Genomic DNA, 22,385 nt, shown 5'->3' on the forward strand with positions numbered 1-22,385 from the left:
TCGTGGATGTAATGTATTGCCAGCTATCGGCAATATAGATGAAAAATAAGGGATAAAATTGGCCCTCCCTATTCCATACCAGGCCCTTTGGGCATCCAGCCTGGAGGACAGGATGGGGGGGGAGCGAGCGAGGGCTCCTGCCGACTGCCGTCTTTTCTGTTTGACAGTACTTATATAGACAAGGACGGGGCCACCCATTGACGGAAACCGACTAACCCCCCCACATAACGTCAGAAGGGGGCAGGGTCACTCGGTTATGTCACCGGGTGGCCCCGCCCTTGCTTACATTACATATGTCACAGTCAACAGACAGCAGTCGCCGGGAGGCCTAATATGGAGGCAGAGCTTTTTTTGCGTTTGATGGCACAATAAAGGAATTGTCAAAAACTGTCTATTGTGTTTTTTACTTTTCAACACTTTTTTTGGTGAATGGGTAGGGAGGGGTACAATGTGCCTGATAGACATTCACATAGGTAGGGGCCCCCTTGTTAAATTAAGCCTCCCACCTGCAGACCCCGACAACTAATGGCCAGGGTTGTTGGGAAGAGGTCCTTGTCCCCATCAACATGGGGACAAGGTGCTTTGGGGTGACCCTTTGGGGGCACCCTCCCTATGTTGAGGGCGAGACCCCCACGCTGTTTTTTTTTTATTTTGACGTGGAGTTCCCTTTTAAAATCTAAGCCAGAACCAAAGGGCCAAGTATAAATTTTGGGGGTGGGGGGGGCCATGCCATTTTTTTTTTCTTAATTCTGTCATAGGGTTCCCCTTAACCACTTTGGTGCATTGTATTATATACTCTGCATTGACTGCACTGTATATATAGTCTACACTGAATGCACTGTATGTATATATATACATATATATATATATATATATATATATATATATATATATATATATATATATATACACTAAACTGCCAGCACGCCACTAACTAACCTTTGGCCAATCATGGCTCTCCCAGTAGATCGCACTGTAATTGGCCAAAGCATGCAGGTCAGGTGCATGCTTTGGCTAATCAGCGGCCGTCATTGCACCGCAATCTTGAGGGGAGTTGCACCCTGAAAGTTTTTTACCTTTAGCCTTTACTTCCACTTTAAATACTCTTTCTGTTTCCACTTTCTCACCTAGAAGTATGACATTGCGGGGTCATGCCTGTACCCTCGCTGCTATTTCTGGGTAGGGGGCTGCCTGGATTTCCAGGAATTGAAGGGAGCTGGCTTCAACTGCCCTTATTAGAATAGTCACCGGCATATGAAGCGTGAGTGATCAAAACATGAGGGATAGAAGTAAAAACATTTAAATTGTAGACAGTGGCGGCTGGTGCTCCAAATTTTTTTTTTTTGGGGGGGGGCACAAACTCTATTTGTGTGATAAAAATGTAATTTGGGTACAGTGTTGCATGACCGCGCAATTGTCATTCAAAGTGTGACAGCGCTGAAAGTTGGAAATTGGCCTGAGCAGGAAGGGGGTGCAAGTGCCCGGTATTGAAACGGTTAAAAACCAAGTTGGCACAGCCACTTCCATATACTTCCATATATACTCCTCTATTGGGACCTGAAAACATCCAGAGGGCCCTGTGATAACATTTCTCTGGGGCCCATTTTGGGGGCGCTGTGCCTTTAAGGAAAAGATTACAATAAGAACTCCGCAACAATGTTGCCAAAAAACTTTCTCTGCGGGTCACGTGTCCCCTCTCTCCGGGTCATGTGAGTCACTTGTTGCAGCGATTAAGTCCGGACAGAGTGGGTGCGCCTCGCCTCATTTGCATGGCCGCCTCCTTCCTGCCCTCTCCCGTCCAATGGCAGCCCGTCATTTCCCCCGGGGCCGTCCTTTGATTGGCGGGCGGCGGTGCCAGTCTCCGCTCTGTTCTCTCCTCCGCTATAAGTGACGTTGAGCGGCTGTGTGCGAGCGCTTTGCTAGTAGGGATGGCACCGGAGCGCCTGTGTGTGCTGGAGAAGGGGCCCTCGGGCTACGGCTTCCACCTGCACAGCGAGAAGAACCGGCCCGGCCAGTATGTCAAGCTGGTGGAGCCCGGCTCGGCCGCCGAGAAAGCGGGTCTCAGAGCGGGGGACAAACTGATCCGGGTGTGCGGGGAGGATGTCCGAGAACTGGGGCACCAGCAGGTGGTCAGCAAGATCCGGGCGGCCACGGAGCAGCTCACCCTGGAGGTGCAGGGACCCGAGGAAGAGGGCGAGGAGACTTCCCAGGTATTCCAACCCAAGGGTCAGAGTCCAGCCCAAACTACTACTTCTGTTCTAGGTGGGGAGCCAGGTTCTGACCACCGTGGACCAGGTTCTGACCACCGTGGGCCAGGTTCTGACCACCGTGGGCCAGGTTCTGTCCACCGTGGGCCAGGTTCTGTCCACCGTGGGCCAGGTTCTGTCCACCGTGGGCCAGGTTCTGTCCACCGTGGGCCAGGTTCTGTCCACCGTGGGCCAGGTTCTGTCCACCGTGGGCCAGGTTCTGTCCACCGTGGGCCAGGTTCTGTCCACCGTGGGCCAGGTTCTGTCCACCGTGGGCCAGGTTCTGTCCACCGTGGGCCAGGTTCTGACCACCGTGGGCCAGGTTCTGACCACCGTGGGCCAGGTTCTGTCCACCGTGGGCCAGGTTCTGTCCACCGTGGGCCAGGTTCTGTCCACCGTGGGCCAGGTTCTGTCCACCGTGGGCCAGGTTCTGTCCACCGTGGGCCAGGTTCTGTCCACCGTGGGCCAGGTTCTGTCCACCGTGGGCCAGGTTCTGTCCACCGTGGGCCAGGTTCTGTCCACCGTGGGCCAGGTTCTGTCCACCGTGGGCCAGGTTCTGTCCACCGTGGGCCAGGTTCTGTCCACCGTGGGCCAGGTTCTGTCCACCGTGGGCCAGGTTCTGTCCACCGTGGGCCAGGTTCTGTCCACCGTGGGCCAGGTTCTGTCCACCGTGGGCCAGGTTCTGTCCACCGTGGGCCAGGTTCTGTCCACCGTGGGCCAGGTTCTGTCCACCGTGGGCCAGGTTCTGACCACCGTGGGCCAGGTTCTGACCACCGTGGGCCAGGTTCTGACCACCGTGGGCCAGGTTCTGACCACCGTGGGCCAGGTTCTGACCACCGTGGGCCAGGTTCTGACCACCGTGGGCCAGGTTCTGTCCACCCTTTTCCTGACCATTGCTTGAACCTGCATCCCTGATCTTAGGCATATGCATGGGCAAACCAGCATTTGCTGCCATGGCAGATGTTGCATGACAGATTGCAGACCGGACACGAGGCCCCCTTGTTATGACGTCACAGTAGGTGTAGTTGGGAACCCCACTGCTGGAGTCCCCCAGAGAAGGGTGATGGGTTGTTGACGTGAGGAGCCCACTGAAAATTAGACATGTCAGTTTGGGGTGGAGATAAATGCAGTGAATGGGGACGAGCAAAGTTTTCAGAAGTGATACAAAGTATCTGGTTATGTCAGGACTTCTGTCTTGTGAAGGTGCTTCAAACAGGGATGTGAGACTAAGATTTGAGGATCTGTGTTGTCTATTTTAGGAGTTGCAGAAGTCAGCGTGTGTTTCCATAGACAAGTGGACATGGTTTTATGTTATTGGATGGCAGCCCTGTCTTCTGGGAATTGGGTGGCACTGCTGTGATTCTCAGCTGATTCCCGGATCTGATCCCCGGCTTTGATCCTTTGTATTCTAGATCAGCTGTTCTCAACTGGTGTTCCTTCAGAAATGAGCAATCCTCCCACTAACCCCTCCCAATGTAAGACCTGCTTCACACTGACCCCCCCCCCCCCCCAACTCAAAGTAAGGGTCACTTCCCCACTACCACCATGTGGAGTGGTAGTGTGCCATGTGGACCCCCCACCACCTTGTGAAGGGCATTCTTCCCACTGACCACCAATGTTACATAGGGGTGTTGAAAATATTTGTGTAATCGCTGCATCGCGATTCAGCCTTAACCGATTCTGCATCTAAGCAGAGAACAGCTGAATCGCGATTTGCATCAATTACGTCATGGTCCCCTGTCAGTTGTCCTCTCCATGCCTAAATGTGTGTGTGATCAGAGCAGGGGATCTCCCGCTGTGATACTGACCTTGGATCTAAAATGCCCAGTGGCCACTGTAACAAAGTCCAATGCCAGTGTGTATCGTAGTGGGGCTGCACTGATGGGCTGCACTGATGGGCTGCACTGATGGGCTGCACTGATGGGCTGCACTGATGGGCTGCACTGATGGGTTTTTGATGGAAAAACATGAACAGTAATCGCGATGCATCGTGAATTCGAATTGACAAGATAATCGCAATTGACCTCTAATGTAGAGGGCATTCTTCCCACTGACTACCCCAGTGTAAGTCGGTCTATCTTACCCCCCATGTGAGGGGCATTGTTCCCACTGATCACCAATGTAAGGGGCACTGTTCCTACTGAACCCACCCCTAATGTGGTGGGCTTTCTTCCTACTGAGCACCCCTATGTAAGGGTCATTCTAACTGCCCCCCCCCCCCCCCGTAAAGGACATTCTTCCCACTGTGCCTCCTAGCAATGTGAAGCACATGCTTCCCACTGATCACCAATGTAAGGTTCATTCTTCTAAATGGCCACTTGCCCCCCCATGTAAAGGACATTCTTCCCACTGCACCCCCCCTTCCAATGTAAGGGTCATTATTCTAACTGACCACCCCCCCATGTAAGGACATTCTTCCCACTGCCCCCCTTCCAATGGGAGGGGCATTCTTGTCACTGCCCACCATGCTATTTGGTGCCCTGTAGACTCTAATAAATGGGGTTCCTTGAGAAACAAATTCATGGGTTCCTCTGTGTTCAGTAGGTTGAGAGGGGCTGATGTAGACTTTTGGGAATGCACAGACCTGTGTCCCCTTAAGGGGTGTGTGGTTTTCTTTATTCCTGGAGTCGTAGTTCTTGATTGAATTCCTGTTCCACCTTGAACGCAGACCAATTGTCATCGACCTAAAACTGTGCAAACACTGATGGTACATTACAAATCACTCTAAAATTAGTTTAGTGATGTCATAGAAAATACTAGATTTCCTTAGAAAAATTGCATATTGGAAAACAAGAGCCTAGATCGCCCGGCTGACGTGGCCTCTTCTCACCTCTATTCCATGTGAGTATCAGGTGATAATCGCTCAGGTCTGCCTTTTATCAGCAGAATTTAGTGAGTAAATAAGGGTGTATCTTCCCAGCATGGACACGCGTAGGAATGGAATCCCCCCTCCCCACTTCATCAGAAGAAACATTTTGGCTTTAGCCCTAAAATCTGAGTTCTGAGCAGCAAATGTTTTTAAATACCTTCCGCTTGTATATTTCCACTTGTTGGGTGTATTTCTTCCAGATCTGTGCAGTAATCCAGTGTGAATCCTTACTTCCTGTAGTAGAGACCAGCCCCTGCTCTCTCTCCTTGTACAGGATGACTGGTCTTGTCTCCGCCCCCTCCTATAGTGGGTGGAGCCTGTTTGATCTCTCCCATGGCTCCACTTTATTTCCCTTTCTGTGCAGGGTGACTGGTGTTGCCACCCTCTTCTGTCATTTTTACAGACCGCCTGTAGTGGGTGGAGCTACTAGGTCCTTCCCACAGCCCTGCTGTCTGTGCAGGCATGTACAGCATAGTAATGATGTCGCTGCTTTTACAGGATAATACCTGAGTTTGCAAAAGAATAGAGGAACTGTGTGGGCATCACCATCTAAGTGTGGACTTTATTTAAATCAGAAGTGTAAAAAAAACAGTATGCACTTGCATGCTTGAAATGGGCACCTCACACAATCCTGTGGCATCTGCAGAGTTTGCCAGGGAAGCAGTCAAGCATTGCATGGTAGCATCTGGAAGTGGCTATATACCATGTACAGAGTCTGCCAGGGAAGTGGTTGAGTATTGCAGAGTAGTGCCTGGAAGCGACTATATACAGTATCTCACAAGTGAGTACACCCCTCAGATTTTTGTAACTATTTCATATCTTCATGTGACAACACTGAAGAAATGACACTTTGCTACAATGTAAAGTAGTGAGTGTATAGCTTGTATAACAGTGTAAATTTCCCGTCCCCTCATAATAACTCAACACACAGCCATTAATGTCTAAACTGCTGGCAACAAAAGTGAGTACACCCCTAAGTGAAAATGTCCCAAATTGGGCCCAAAGTGTCACTATTTTGTGACCACCATTTTCCAGCACTGCCTTAACACTCTTGGGCATGGAGGTCACCAGAGCTTCACAGGTTGTCACTGGAGTCCTCTTCCCCTCCTCCATGACGACATCACAGAGCTGGTGGATGTTGGAGACCTTGCGCTCCTCCACCTTCCGTTTGAGGATGCCCCACAGATGCTCAATAGGGTTTAGTTCTGGAGACATGCTTGGCCCATCCATCATCTTTGCCCTCAGCTTCTTTAACAAGGCAGTGGTTGTCTTGGCGGTGTTTGGGGTCGTTATGTTGGAATACTGCCCTGTGGCCCAGTCTCTGAAGGGAGGGGATCATGCTCTGCTTCAGTATGTCACAGTACATGTTGGTATTTATGGTCCCCCCAATGAACTGTAGCTCCCCAGTGTCACTCGCACTCATGCAGCCCCAGACCATGACACTCCCACCACCATGCTTAACTGTAGGCAAGACACACTTGTCTGTGTGCTCCTCACCTGGTTGCTGCCACACACGCTTCACACCATCTGAACCAAGTGCATTTCTTGGTCTCATCAGACTACAGGCCATGGTCCCAGTAATCATGTCCTTAGCCTGCTTGTCTTCAGCAAACTGTGGGCTTTCCTGTGCATCATCTTTAGAAGAGGATTCCTTCTGGGACGACAGCCATTCAGACAGATTTGATGCAGTGTGCGGCGTATGGTCTGAGCACTGACGGGCTGACCCCCCCCCACCCCTTCAATCTCTGCAGCAATGCTGGCAACACTCGTATGTCTATTTCCCAAAGACAACCTCTGGATATTTGACGCTGAGCACGTGCATTTAACTACTTTGGTTGACCATGGCGAGGCCTGTTCTGAGTGGAACCTGTCCTGTTAAACTGCTGTATGGTCTTGGCCACCGTGCTGCAGCTCAGTTTCAGGGTCTTGGCAATCTTCTTATAGCCTAGACCATCTTTATGTAGAGCAACAATTCTTTCTTTCAGAACCTGAGTTCTTTGCCATGAGGTGCCATGTTGAACTTCCAGTGACCAGTATGAGAGTAAGGACAATAACAAATTTAACACACCTGCTCCCCATTCACACCTGAGACCTTGTAACATTAACAAGTCACATGACACTGGGGAGGGAAAATGGGTTAATTTGGGCCCAATTTGGACATTTTCACTTAGGGGTGTACTCGCTTTTGTTGCCGGTGGTTTAGACATTAATGGCTGTGAGTTATTTTGAGGGGACAGCAAATTTTATACTGTTATACAAGCTGTACACTCACTACTTTACATTTGTAGCAAAGTGTCATTTCTTTAGTGTTTTCACATGAAAAGAAAATAAAATTGACAAAAAAATGTGAGGGCTGTACTTTTTGTGAGATGGTGTACCATGTAGAGTATTGCAGAGTAGCACCTGGAAGTGGCTGTATACCATGTACGGAGTTTGCCAGGGAAGTGTTGCCCGGCAATGCAGAGTCTTGCAGGAAGCAGCTGGGGGTGTGAACTCCAAGGGAGCTAGTGTGGAGCGCACTGCCAAAATGGAAGCACGATGACGTCCGACATATGGGTGTAGTGGTGGTATTTCGTCAGTCGTAGGTGTGGCTACGCGTTTCAAGGTTTTGGAACTCCCCCTTTTCTGAAGCTTCTTGAGCAGCCCTGAAAACGCATAGGTCCCTTAAATTTAATGTCAATGGCTTGGTATTTATAAGTTATATTATATAATCCCCAAAATTTGGCCTCTTGGGGATACTTGAGGCTCGAGGCTGGGAATCGCTTGCATACTGCTAGATGTGCTTGGTATGTGACCATGCTCGGGCCTATCCATTGGCTGCTTGTGCACCGAGAGTTGGGTTGTGGATGGTTTTTGTGGGGGTTTTTCAGCAATGAAGTGGTCACTTATTTTTTATTTTTTTGTCATTTTAGCTAATACTGAGATTTAGTATTACTAGGCAGCACGACCAGTTTGTAGTACTTCTTCTTTTTTTTTTTTGTTTTTTTTTTCCTCTAATGCAGTGTAACCTGCTCCTAGCATGTGACTGGACCATTCAGGAGTAGCAGCAGACTGATGGACTCATCCCTCTGATCTATTCTTCTCCAATCAGGTTGTTGGGCAATTTGTATACAGGGCACCTAATTGAACCCTTTCGTTGCCACATCTCCTTTCAGTCTGCTATACTGGGAATTAAAACAGACTGACCAAAAACTATATTTAAGTACTAGGAGTTTTGCTTAACATGAATCCTTTCTTTTTTCAACTATGGCAAAAGTACTGTATACAGTATCCTGCCTGTAGTGGGGGCTGGGTGCTGCACCCTCTGGGAAGGATGCACTGCTTCTTGTACAAGGGGCCTTCGCAGCCCCCCCCCCCCACTATCCACAAACAGGATAATCTGTGCACACTTGCACCAACTTTGCAAATAAGACTTGGCTAAAAATTTCCCACCGTTGCTGTCAACTGTTCCTCTTCTGATTTTTCTTTCCCAGCTTTGTGTTGAAATCGTTGGCACCGTCTTTGTCTGATTATGACGGTGCCAAATTCTATTCCTTAGACCTTTCTCTGTGCTCAGAGGTCATAGTCTACTGTGAAGCGATGTATGCTGGGACTTGTAGCTATCCAGCATTTGGATGGACATGGGTTGCAGAAGACTGTTCAAGATCAATACAAAAAACAAATCCAGCATTGGCACGTATTGTGCAGTGAGCACAGATTATGTTCATATACTACCATAGGGTAACCTATATGGGAACTGAAGTCTGATTGGCTGTTGCTGGTTCTGGCACAATGCCCTGCCTTGTTTGTTAATATGGTTTTAAACCCAAAAGCAAACTTTTATTATGATGCAGCTAGTTAATGTTTCTGTGAAGCCTGGGAGGGGTTCAGGGAGGCGGTACTGAAGCCTGGGGGTTTCGGGAGGCAGCAGTGAAGCTGGGGGGGGGGGGGGGGGGGGGTCAGGGAGGCAGCATTGAAGCCTGGGGGGGTTCAGGGAGGAAGCAGTGAAGCTGGGGGGGGGGGGGGTCAGGGAGGTGGCAGTGAAGCTGGGAGGTGGCATTGAAGCCTGGGGGGGTTCAGGGAGGAAGCAGTGAAGCTGGGGGGGGGGTCAGGGAGGCGGCAGTGAAGCTGGGAGGTGGCATTGAAGCCTGGGGGGGATTAAGTGAGGCAGCAGTGAATCTGGGGGGGGGGGGGTCAGGGAGGCGGCAGTGAAGCTGGGAGCGGCATTGAAGCCTGGGGGGGGGTTCAGGAAGGAGGCATTGAAGCCTTGGAGGGTTCATGGAGGTGGCAGTGAAGCCCGGGGGGGGGCTTCAGGGAGGTGGCAGAGAAACCTGGGGGGGGTTCAGGGAGGTGGTAGCGAAGCTGGGAGGCATTGAAGCCTGGGGGGGGTTCAGGGAGGTGGTAGCGAAGCTGGGAGGCATTGAAGCCTGGGGGGGGGTTCAGGGAGGTGGCATTGAAGCCTGGGGGGTTCAGGGAGGCAGCAGTGAAGCTGGGAGATGCAGTGAAGCCCGGGGGATTCATTCAGGGAGGTGGCAGTGAAGCCTGGGGGGGTTCAGGGAAGCGTCAGTCCGAGTAGGAGTCGGCAGCGTTGAAAGCTACAAATTGCAAGGGTTGGGGTATGACTCTTGCCATATGGTTTACTAAGGAATGTTTATTTTCTTTAAAGATGCAGGTGTAATACTAATTTAAAGCAGACCTACACCCCCACCCACTATCATTGCACTCTGGCGCCTCTTTTCTCACAGTTGGACTTTACTTTTTTTTTTTTTTTTCCTTGTTCTCGGTGTACTCTGGATTTTTGCTAGGCACCCGTAGCCTCTTGGGATATTGATACCATGCATCTCAGGAGGCTTTGGGGTACTATATAGTGCATGTACATCATTGGAGGGGGGGCTGGCCGTCTCTTCCTGATCAGAGGCGACCAATGTGCACATGCACGGTTTTATTTTTCTTTGCACAAACTAGCCACTTAAAAAAAAAAAAAAAAAAAATAAAATAAAAAAAACTCGTGCTATGGGAAGCCGTGTGCGTGACATTTAGCTTTCCAGGTGGATAACCATTTTTTTTTATTTTTTTTAGTAAGCTGCATTTAATGACTTTGCCTCCTTTAATAACGGCCGGCTTCCTATCTGCTGCAGTTAGCAGCTGTATTGCTTTGCACGCCGTTTTAATAAATGTGTATTTGCTAGGCCATAAAGCATGTTTAATGGTTCTGACTTTACCACCGAACAGACCACACTTCCTGCGTGAAAGCTTTCTGCAACGTCATGTGAAATGTTCTGCTATCTGAAATTCAATAGACCTTTTATGGTATCCGGTATTGATGGGTTTCTCATTTTGTCTTATTTGACAGGTCGACGTTAAAGCGCCGGCAGCATTCGCCAATGACCAGGTATGTGAGCGATCGTCATTGCTGTGTTGATGTAGACCTGACCTCTCTGTATCTTATGCTTTTGAAGCGTAATTATTTTTTATGGTGTAATGGAAGAATGACTCAAGAACAGTAAATACAGTATTACATGAGAAGTGAAGGCCGTCACTCCAATACAGCCTGTTAGTTGTGTCACGGGATTAAAAATGATGACCCATCTGCTGTGAAGAGATCATGTCAAATTTTAAAGAGGACCTGTCCCAGGCATATATGAATGTAGGGCTCGATTACTATTTTCGTAATAGATTAATCGGCCAGTAACATAATAGTGTAAAACAAAAAATTGTGTGTGTGTATATATGTCTAAAATGAGCCCTTTATGGTACAAAAAGAAAAGTGTGTGTGTGTGTCTGTGTGTGTGTGTCTGTGTGTGTGTGTCTGTGTGTGTGTGTCTGTGTGTGTGTGTCTGTGTGTGTGTGTCTGTGTGTGTGTGTCTGTGTGTGTGTGTCTGTGTGTGTGTGTCTGTGTGTGTGTGTCTGTGTGTGTGTCTGTGTGTGTGTGTCTGTGTGTGTGTGTCTGTGTGTGTGTGTCTGTGTGTGTGTGTCTGTGTGTGTGTGTCTGTGTGTGTGTGTCTGTGTGTGTGTGTCTGTGTGTGTGTGTCTGTGTGTGTGTCTGTGTGTGTGTGTGTCTGTGTGTGTGTGTCTGTGTGTGTGTGTCTGTGTGTGTGTCTGTGTGTGTGTCTGTGTGTGTGTGTGTGTGTGTGTGTGTGTCTGTGTGTGTGTGTGTGTGTCTGTGTGTCTGTGTGTGTGTGTGTGTGTGTGTCTGTGTGTGTGTGTGTGTCTATTTTGCTAAATGTCTTAGACCTGGTTCACATCCTTTTTTTATTTTTTTGCAGAAATGCACTACAGTACATTTACATGGTTTCCTATGGAACACATTCACATCAAGGCTTTTTTCAGCCACTGTGTATTTGTAAAGGTTCAGGGACTTTTCTTTTTAATGCAAAACAGTGCTTTTTTTTTGGTTCAACACACTTCAGCAGAGAAGCTGCAGAAAAGCATGCATTATTTTTGCTTTTTCTAAACTGCCCAACAAATTGCCCAAAAAAAAAGCAAAACTCAAATCATGGCAAAAAATGCGTAGGTGTAAACTGAGCCTAACATTATACAGGATTTCTAAAACGAAAAGGACCTAAGAGTCCAGATGTACGGCATCCCTCCCCATATGCATTTTATATTGCAATATCGTGCAACTGCGATCCAAGTGTTTGTCTCATTTCCTCAATGGGCGAGTTTGACAGATGGGTTTTTACACATCGCTGCTAATTGCCCCATGGTATAATCTAAAATCATTTGCTTGCTGAAGTGGATTATGGACTTTTAACAGTGCTAAAAGTTAATTATTTTACCAGCTGGTATTAATGTGTAGGTGAAATGTGCTTGGGAAGCTGCTTAAAGCATTTAACCCCCCCCCCCCCACCCCCCTTCAAAAAACCCAGATCCTGTTCCCTTAAAGCATGTTATACAGTGCTTGTGCTGTCATTTGGCCCCCTGTATAACCTGTAATACTTCTGATCCTGCCTATAAACCCCCCCTGTAAACTGACCAGTGTATCATGGCTGCTGAGCCCTGACACCATGGTCAGTTTTTATGTGCTTTTCTCTTCTCTCCACACCCCCCACCTGCTCATGTCAGTGCCCGCTCCCACTGCTTTCATATTTATAAATGCTCCCATCCCCTCTGTAATATCATTAAGTTCCCCTGTGCATGTGTTGTATAATATGCTTATCTGTACTGATAACACATTGGCTGCCTGCAATCACGTGACCCCCCTCGGCCCTCTCTCCTCTCCAGCTGACGTCAGCAGCAGTGCTCGGCCCTAATCACTGGAACTGTTCTCCGGAGAGAGGAGGCACCTGAGTGCAGGAAGATGCTGTGTTATCGGTACAGATAAGCATATTTGTATAACGCAGGCACAGGGGGAAATTATTATATTAGACGTGATGGGAGCGTTTTATAGAGGTGGCTTGGCGACCAGTTTTAAGGCTTAATGTACACAGGACGTTTCTTACAACCTCCCGTGAACGATTTACCGTATATACTCGAGTATAGGCCGACCCGAATATAAGCCGAGGCCCCCAATTTACCCCCAAAAAACTGGCAAACTTATTGACTCGTGTATAAGCCGAGGGTGAGACATGCCTGTCCATCCCTGTGTGTGTGTCCGTCCATCCCTGTGTGTCCGTCCATCCCTGTGTGTCCGTCCATCCCTGTGTGTCCGTCCATCCCTGTGTGTCCGTCCATCCCTGTGTGTCCGTCCATCCCTGTGTGTGTGTGTGTCCATCCATCCATCCATCCCTGTGTGTGTGTGTGTCCATCCATCCATCCCTGTGTGTGTGTGTGTGTGTGTCCATCCATCCATCCCTGTGTGTGTGTGTGTGTGTGTCCATCCATCCATCCCTGTGTGTGTGTGTGTGTGTCCATCCATCCCTGTGTGTGTGTGTGTGTGTGTCCATCCATCCATCCCTGTGTGTGTGTGTGTGTGTGTCCATCCATCCATCCCTGTGTGTGTGTGTCCATCCATCCATCCATCCCTGTGTGTGTGTGTCCATCCATCCATCCATCCCTGTGTGTGTGTGTCCATCCATCCATCCATCCCTGTGTGTGTGTGTCCATCCATCCATCCCTGTGTGTGTGTGTCCATCCATCCATCCCTGTGTGTGTGTGTCCATCCATCCATCCATCCCTGTGTGTGTGTGTCTCCATCCATCCATCCCTGTGTGTGTGTGTCTCCATCCATCCATCCCTGTGTGTGTGTGTCTCCATCCATCCATCCCTGTGTGTGTGTGTCTCCATCCATCCATCCCTGTGTGTGTGTGTCCAGCCTACCTGTGTCCCGAGCCTCCGTCCCGTGCCTTGCCTCCGTCCCGTGCCGTGCCTTGCCTCCTTGCCTCCGTCCCGCGCCGTGCCTTGCCTCCGTCCCGTGCCGTGCCTTGCCTCCTTGCCTCCGTCCCGCGCCGTGCCTTGCCTCCGTCCCGTGTCGTGCCTTGCCTCCGTCCCGTCCCGTGCCGTGCCTTGCCTTGCCTTGCCTTGCCTCCGTCCCGTGCCTTGCCAGGATCGCCGCTCTTCGTCGGCGCCTCGGCGGCCATTCTAAAATTCAAAAGCCGCGCCTCCGCCTTCGCCTGTGATAGGCGGAACACTGAATTTCCCAGCAGCCTGTGTTCTGCCTATCACGGACATCGTCTCATCCTCGTCCGTAGTACGAGGATGAGCGGATGTCCGTGATAGGCGGAACAGTGACTGCTTTTGAATTTTAGAATGTCCGCTGTCTGTCTGCTCGACACGCTGATCGAGCAGGCAGACAGCAATGACTCGAGTATAAGCCGAGGGGGGCACTTTCAGCCTCAAAAAAGAGGCTGAAAATCTCGGCTTATACTCGAGTATATACGGTAACTTGACAGATAGTAACCCACGTTAAAAACATTTGTTTTTCGGTGTTTACATGTCGTGTTTAGTGGCGTTTTGCCACATTTGCGTTTAGAAGAAAACGTGTGTTTTGTTTTTTGTTTTTTTTTGGTTTCATTTTTGCCCATTTTGAAAACTCCTGTAAACGAAATGCGGCTAAACACAAGTTGTTTGGCGCTTGAAACGTGTCTGAACTAATTATTTTTTTGTTTGCTTTCCAAAAAAATGCATCTAAACTCAACTGCCTAGAAACAACTGTAATTGACCCGGTGTACATTTACTAAGATACCACAGAGGCGGGTTCAAGGGCAGTTGGGGAAAAAAAATGCCCAACTGCTCCTAAACGTCATTTTAGCAGCAGCAGTGTATGAGGCCTAAAGCTGAAAGTTTGATTAAAATGGGGGGGGGCCCTCATGTTTAAGGCCAATTTCACTCTGCAGGCGCTAAAGTGCTAAAAATAGCGCCTGCAAAATGCCCTGAAAGAGCCGCTCCATTCTCTCCAATATGAACCCCCCCTCCCCGAGGGCTTTCACACTGGAGCGGTGCGCTTGCAGGATGGTCAAAGTCCTGCAAGGCACATCTTTGGAGTAGGAGTGGTGTATTTACCGCTCCTAAAGCACCCCTTCCCATTGAAAACGATGGGGCAGAGCTACAAAGAGGCGGTTTTAACCTTTTCGGCCGCTAGTGGGGGTTAAAACTGCCGAATAGCTCTGCTAAAATTACGGTAAAGCGCCAGTGCCTGAAAAGCGTCAGTGCAAAAGTAGCCTTATAGTAAAGTCAGGGGAGATCCCCTGATGGTCCTCCCCTTTAGAAGATCTTCCTTCACCTTGTTTCAGTGGCAACTGTAACATTCTGGGATTCCCTGTTACTTTTTGTCCATGTGGTCACCAGGACAAAGGGCCAATCTCCTCAGCAGGGGCAGACCACAGTAAACGCCTAATGGGTTTTAACCCTTCACTATCCTAATAAACACCCCCCCCCCCCCCCCCCCCAAAGAGCCTTTGGCATGGTGCTTCTAGTTGAGCAGATGTACCGGTGGAGGGGGGCGCCTGCTGCACACAGGGGGTGTATTTATTTATTTTCTTCCCTATCTTCATACATGGAATGTGTGTGAAGAAACCTTCAGCCTTCTGAACCACTGTTCAACTTACAGTTGCACTACCTGCCTGGAGTTTGCATGTTCTCCCTGTGCCTGCGTGGGTTTCCTCCCACACTCCGAAGACGTGCAGGTAGGTTAACTGGCTTCTGTCTAAATTGACCCTACTATATGAATGTGAGTTGGGGACCTTGAGGGTAGGGACCGATATGAATGTATATGTAAATTTACGGCGATATATAAGTACAATATTTTGCACTAAGGAACGTGTGTGTGTGTGTGTCGGACTTTTTATTGGGTAAAATTTTTTTTAAAATACAGCCACCTATCAGAATTTTTCTTTGGAGTCCTAAACAAACCCCACAGATGTAAACTGAGAAGAGGGACTATGTATGCAAAGAGCATGATCTCTGTGCAAAGTGCCATGAGTACCAAGTTTGCATATTGTCAAATCTGATGTTCTATTAGATATTCATTGTAAATGAGCGGTCTTTGTATTAAGTTTTTTTTTTTTTTTTGTTTTTTGCTTAACACGCTCTACCCTCCTGTCAACCTGTCCGCTTCCTCCTTGTTGCTGCCAAATGGCTAATAAACTTTAACCCCCCCTTCCCCCCCCCCCCTTCCTCCATCTTCCTGTTTGTACTGACCAGACTTTGTTAATAGTTAAAGACAAAATCTGGCCATGAGCAAGTCTTTTTTATTTTTAAAAGTGTTTTTTTGCTTTGCACATCTAGAGGGACATTTTTGCTCATTCTTCTTTTCAAAATAGCTCAAGTTCTGCCAGATTGGATGGAGAGCGTCTGTGAACAGCAATTTTTCAAGTCTTGCCACAGATTCTCAATTGGCTTTAGGTCTGGACTTTGACTGGGTCATTCTAACACATGGATATGCTTTGATCTAAAACATTCCATTGTAGGTCTGGCTGTATGTTTAGAGTCGTTGTCCTGCTGGAAGGTGAACCTCCGCCCCAGTCTTAAGCGATTTGCAGACTCCAACAGGCTTTCTTATAAGATTGCCCAGTATTTGGCTCCATTCATCTTCCCATCAACTCTGACCAGCTTCCCTGCCCCTGCTGAAGAAAACCATCCCCACCACATGATACTGCCACCACCATGTTTCACAGATGGGTTTGTTCAAGGTGATGTACAGTGTTTTCTGCTACAGTTTTGCTTTTATGCCAAAATTCAATTTTGATCTCCTCTGACCAGAGCACCTTCTTTCACATGGCTTCTCGCAAATGGGACTTATGGTTTTCTTTCAACAATGTCTTCTTGCCACTCTTAAAGGCCAGATTTGTGGAGAGCACGACTAATAGTTGTCCTGTGGACAGATTCTTCCACCTGAGCTGTGGCTGCTTCTCTGAATGCTCTCCTTGCCCGGCCTGTCGGTTTAGGTGGACAGCCATGTCTTGGTAGGTTTGCCATTGTGCTATAGCCACTTTTTTCTTTTTTCCATTTTCCGATGGATTGAACAGCGCTCTGTGAGATGTTCAAAGCTTGGAATTTAATAACCTAACCCTGCTTTAAACTTCCACTTTTATCCCTGACCTGTCTGTTCCTTGTCCTTCATGATGCTGTTTGTTATCCAACAAACCTAAGGGCTTCACAGAACAGCTGTATTTGTACTGAGATTGAATTGCACACAGGTGGACTCTATTTACTAATGAGGGGACTTCTGAAGGCAATTGTTTCCACTAGATTTTAGTTAGGGGTATCAGAGTAAAGGGGCTGAATATAAATGGGGGGGCCCCCCCCCACACTTTTTACATTTGTAAAAAAAAATTGAAAAGCATTTTCCTTTTGCTTCACAATTATGTGCCACTTTGTGTTGGTCTAAACTAAAATCCCAATAAAAAATACATTTACATTTTTTTAAATTTTTTAAGTTTGAAAAATGTCAAGGGGTATGAAAACTTTTTCATGGCACTGTATATATTTTTATACACTGTGGTGTAATTTGATTTTGTGCTGCCCTAGGCAGAAAAATGTTGGGTGACCCACCCCCTACTTGTTTAATGGATGTGACTCCCTCAAATTGAAGGACTAAAAGTCCCAAAATGAACCCCTGAGATCTCATGGGGGGGGGGACCCCCTAGCCCTGCCTGCAGTCCCTCCTATGTCTCCCTGTCGGTAGGTGTGTGGTACCCATGCCTCCCACCCATCCTCCTCTGGGCCTGTCTCCCTGATGTCACAGCTGGGAGTAGAGAGGAGGTTGGAAAAGGGGTGCAGGCCCTGGGAAGCCTTATGGATACTGTGCCTGCTAAGGTCAGGGTGAAGGTCTTCTCACTCCTGGGCTCTCAGTTCAAGCCAGCCTCCAGGGACACCCGCCGTGTGAAGAAGCAGTTGCTGTTGGCAGTGGATTGGTGAATTTAACTCCGCTGCCCTATACCCCACTGCTACCAGACTGGCGAGACTCAACTTGGCAGCTGCTTTGGGCCCCGCGAGCACTAGGCGTGGAGGAGGAAGTTAAATCCTCCAATGCTTTGCATTATGGGCAGGGCCGGGGAGTTGTGTCCATGTTGCTAGAGGCCAGGTGGCTCTAGCAACCAGTGGACAGTGTCTTAAGCGGAGCTGGGGGGGGTGGCTTTTTCCCACCCCACAAAAAAAAATCCCTAGGCCAAGAGACCGCACAATAGGGTTTTTATGCATGCAACAAGATGGCACCTTGGTAGGGGAGGGCACAGACCTACCCTGAGCCCCAATAATCATTTGGCAGGGCAGGCTCAACAAAAAAGGTTTCTGTAGTTTCACGATAAAAAAAGCAATGAAGTGCTTGGAAAATGTGTTCTATTTAGAGGTCTTGATGGTTTTCCCATTAGAAGCTTTGGAAACTATTTTTTGTTAGGCGGTGGCATAGTGACCTGATAAACAGTGACGTATATTGGCATTTTTGAGACTTTGCTGTAGATATGTGGCCGGCTTAAATATGAAGTGCATAGCAGTGTGGTTCTTCACCTAGCACAAGCGATGAAATATTATTATTCCAGGTATAGTAAACTGTTTACTATGCTTCTTTTTGCTGCTGGGTTCACTGTTGGCAGCAAAAGTAAGAAGCCTTGTGTTAGGCTGGCCATACAGGGTTCAAACTGTTAATGGGTAGGTTTGAATGTACCAAGTTGATCGCTCAACTTTGGTACAAGCAGTCTCCTGGATTCTCTTGTGATTATCGCTAGTGGCTGCTAACCATAGTCTTCTCCTGGCAGGGAAGGCTTTCCCTGCCCCCGCCTTGAGAAGGCCATTGCTGATTCCCCTTTCAGCCCTGTCTGCATTAATTGGGGAATTGTGCAAATTTTCTTTCCTGCAACCTGAGGTTGCAGGAAAGATTTGCATTGTGTATGGCCAGTCTTAATATGTTTTGCTGGGGAGGGGAGCATTAGGCCTCATGCACACTGGCCATTTAGCACATGTGCAAGAGGCTCCAGGGTTTAGCTGCAGGGGTGCACCATCCAGCCCCGCTGCCAACTTCTGAGACGCTGCTGTGGCTGGGTAGCGCACCCAGCAGTACTTATGTTTTAGGGCACTGAGCACCCAGGGACAAATGCTTGATTTCTGGGTAATCACCCCCAAGGTGCATACTGCCCTAAATAGAAGTACTGCTAGGTGCACTGTCCAGCCACAGCAGCTGCTTGACATGCTGCTGGTAGCAGAACTGGATGGCACACCTGTGCCCTCTGTCCACAACTAAATACCAGAACCTGGGGCTAAGGGGTTGATTAAAGGCATATAGACTGTGCAGTTTCTCCAGAGCTTGGTAAATAAGGGGAAGCTCTGCTGACTTCCATCATCCAATCATGTGCAAGCAAAAATGCTTTTTTTTTTTCCCCCCCCCTTGCACATGATTGGGTATTCTTTGCAAAGTGAAGCTTTACCTCATTTGCTAAGCTACTGCAGTCTTTGCCTCTAGTAAATCAACCCCCTAAATGCAAAATGTTCATGAGGCCTTAAAGATTACCTCCACTTTTGTTGGGGGGGCGGCACGCGGCGGCATTCCCCTCTGGGTGATCTGTGTACATTGCAAGGATTTTAACCACTTCAATACCTTAGGGCGTCATGACGTCCTTGGCTTTGTGTGGGGTTTTCTGATGCCTGCAGCTACAGGCATCATTCAAACATTCTTTCCAGCCGGTGATTGATGAATGATCATAGTGGCAGTTCTGCCACTTGATCGTTCTAGGCGACGGGAGGGGACATCCAGTCCATCACCCCCAACCCCCCCCTGCCCGCCACATCCGGTGCTTCTCCTGGCTGTCCTGTGCCATCGGAGACCCGGAGAAAGAATCGGCTGCCGACGATGGAGACCAGTCATCTCTGACCGTCGGAGGTCCAGGAGTAGTGTTCTGTCACGCCCGGGTTCCCGGATGTAAACAAAGCTGTGATCATGGCATGACATTTTTTTTAAATAAATTAATTTTTTTTCTCAATCTCATGCTTTCCAGCCTGGAGGAGAGATGTGGGGTCTTATTGACCCCATATCTCTCCATAAAGAGGACCTGTCACAATAGATTCCTATTACAAGGGATGTTTACATTCCTTGTAATTGGAATAAGTGATTAAACACTTAAACACCTTCCTGCCCAGACCAATTTTGAGCTTTCAGCGCTGTCGCACTTTGAATGACAATTGCGCGGTCATGCTACACTGTACCCAAACTAAATTTTTATCATTTTGTTCCCACAAATAGAGCTTTCTTTTGGTGGTATTTGATCACCTCTGGGGTTTTTATTTTTTGCTAAACTTTGTAAATAAACTTTGTAAATAAGTATGTTTTCGCCTTCACTGATGAGGTGGCACTGATAGGCGGCACAAATTGGCATTGTTATACTGTACTAATGGATGCCAATCAGCTATGCCCATTGTGGGCACTGACTGGCATCCCTGGTGGTTTAGGGAGGATTACCTTGTGCTGGGCATCCCTGATGGTCTGGTGGCGTCCCTGGCGGTCCAGTGTGGGCATCCTCGGGGGGTGGGGGGGGGGGTCGGGGGCTGTGCTGATAATCGATCAGCACAGACCCCCCCCCCCTGTCAGAGGAGCAGCCGATCGGCTCTCCTCTACTCGCGTCTGATACTCATGAATGAGGAAAAGCCGTTCACCGGCTTTTCCTATTTACACTGTGATTGGACACGGCTGATCACGTGGTAAAGAGTCTCCGCCGGAGACTCTTTACCGAGATCGTAGTTGCGGGGTGTCAGATCACGTCATGACGTCCGGTCAGGATTTTGAAACCACTTTGCAGCCGTCATTTGCCTATAGGGTGGGCGGCAAGTGGTTAAAGTGAAAAAAAAAAATTGTAAAACTCCCCTGTAGCTCACGCTCAGATGCGAATGCACGCAAGTCCCACCCACATATGTAAACACCATTCAAACCACACATGTGCGTTAGAGTGAGAGCAACAATTCTAACGCTAGACCTCCTCTAACTCTAAACTGGTAACCTGTAAAAATTCTCAAAGCTTCGCCTATGGAGATTTAAGTACCGAAGTTTGGTGCCATTCCATGAGTGTGCGCAATTTTAAAGCGTGACATGTTAGAGATCTATTTAATTGCCGTAACATCTTTCACATTGTACAAAAAAATTGGACTAACTTTACTGTTTTAATTCATGAAGGTTTTTTCCAAAAAAAGCATTTGAAAAATGATTGCGCAAATACTGTGCAAGATAAAAAGTTGCAATGACCTCCATTTTATTCACTAGGGTGTCTGCTAAAAAACATATATAGTGTTTGGGGGTTCTGAGTAATTTTCTAACAAAAAATGATTTTTACATTTAGGAGAGGAGTGCCAGAATAGGCCCGGTGTGGAAGTGCTTAACAACTTTGCAAATTCCTACTATTTTTATTTTAATTGTTTTTGTTCTGAAGAAATGGCTGTGTGTATCCAATGTTCAGAGTGAGTGTGCATGAAGTAAGCCCCATAGGCATGCGCAGGGGGTGTGCCAGGTGTACCTGGGCACATGCTAATCTCTATGTGCAGTGCTGATTCCCCCTACTTACCCAGGCCCCCCGTGCTGCTGGCTTCCCTGCCTGCCATGCTGCTGCTGGGATGTCTTTGTAGGATTGAAGTGGCTATTAAATGTCATGCCCCTTCCTTTTCTAAATTAACACTGTTCATGAGAGGTATAGTAAACTGTTTACTATGCTTCAGTTTGTGAATGAACAGGAAGTCTTAGTACAGAGCACTTCCCATTCATTCACTGCCCCATGCATCTGAGGCTGCAGGGAAGGACATGTGTTTAAGCTTATGAGGTGCACACCATAATACAGTAAGCTTTGCACACCTATGGTGAGCATGGGGCAGTTCTATTTCAGATGCCCCTTGCATCCCTTAAAGTGGAACATCACCCTTTCAATTGGCAACGATTATTGTGAATCCTTATTCTGCTAGCAATAATAGATGGAGAGGAAGGTATATTGTCTCTACTTGAAGCAGAGCTCCACCCAAAAGGGAAGCTCTGCTTATTTGTATTGTTCCCACATTTGGGACATTTCGGGGGGGCAGGTAACCGTCTTTGACAGGTACCTCTCCCCCACCTCCTGCCTGGAGTCCTTGGTGAGGTCCCCCAGAAGTTCAGGGCCCCCCTGTCTGTTTCCCTTACAAGGGAGCGGGCTTGCAATGCACACAGGATTGCCAGAGAAAGGGGAAGGTTATATTTACAAGCTTTATTATAGTGAGGAAGCCTGGATTAGACCTGTACTTTAAGTGTATGGGTTAAAGATTAACCATTTGCCAACCACTGTATGTATATGCAGAGACCCTAGAGCAGTAATGGGGAACCTTGGCACCCCAGATGTTTGGGGAACTACATTTCCCATCATGCACTCTGGAGTGTAGTTGAGCATCATGGGGAAATTTAGTTCCAAAACATCTGCAGTGCCAAGGTTCACCATCTTCGTGACAATTGCAATATTTTATGACACACTATTTGGGCAGTGGACTTGCAAATTGGGGGGGGGGGGGGGGGGGGGGCACACGAAGGAGGCAAAAAAAATGCAGCCACCACAGCTAATCATTAGACATGGGTGACGTCAAATTTGTTCCGTCCAAAAAATAAATTCGAAATTCGTGTAGGAAATACAATTCGGATTCATACGAAATGCGAATTTTTGTTAGATTCATAAACTTTTAGTTAAAATAACGAAAGTTCGTTGTGATGAATTTATCATTATGAGGGGCTCCCACCATCCCTGTGCTGACTTCCTCATGTTTCTGTTAATTTGGATCCGGAATTCATAAATGAAAATTTTGTATGAAATTCGTAAGCATAGAAATTCCCATTGGGTTTCCCACCATCCCTGTGCTGAGTTCCCGGGTCTGAGTGTATACCCGCTGTGCCCATTATGAGGGTTTCCCACCATCCCTGTGGT

At 48.1% G+C, this 22,385-nt stretch overlaps 1 protein-coding gene across 1 annotated transcript in view; it reads left to right on the plus strand.

Annotated features, from left to right (window-relative positions):
• The first annotated feature begins 1,895 nt into the window (after positions 1 to 1,895).
• Positions 1,896 to 22,385, plus strand: part of NHERF1 (NHERF family PDZ scaffold protein 1) — a 36,072-nt gene continuing 15,582 nt past the window's right edge. The window contains exons 1-2 of the mRNA XM_077458928.1: positions 1,896 to 2,210; positions 10,448 to 10,486. Of these exons, the coding sequence (XP_077315054.1) occupies positions 1,929 to 2,210; positions 10,448 to 10,486 (321 nt within the window). The 5' untranslated portion in view covers positions 1,896 to 1,928. The remainder of the gene's footprint in view (positions 2,211 to 10,447; positions 10,487 to 22,385) is intronic.

This window comes from Lithobates pipiens, unplaced genomic scaffold (genome assembly GCF_037356315.1).
Source record: "Lithobates pipiens isolate NorthernLeopardFrog02 unplaced genomic scaffold, aLitPip1_a1.2 Scaffold_28, whole genome shotgun sequence".
Classification (NCBI taxonomy): Eukaryota; Metazoa; Chordata; class Amphibia; order Anura; family Ranidae; genus Lithobates; species Lithobates pipiens.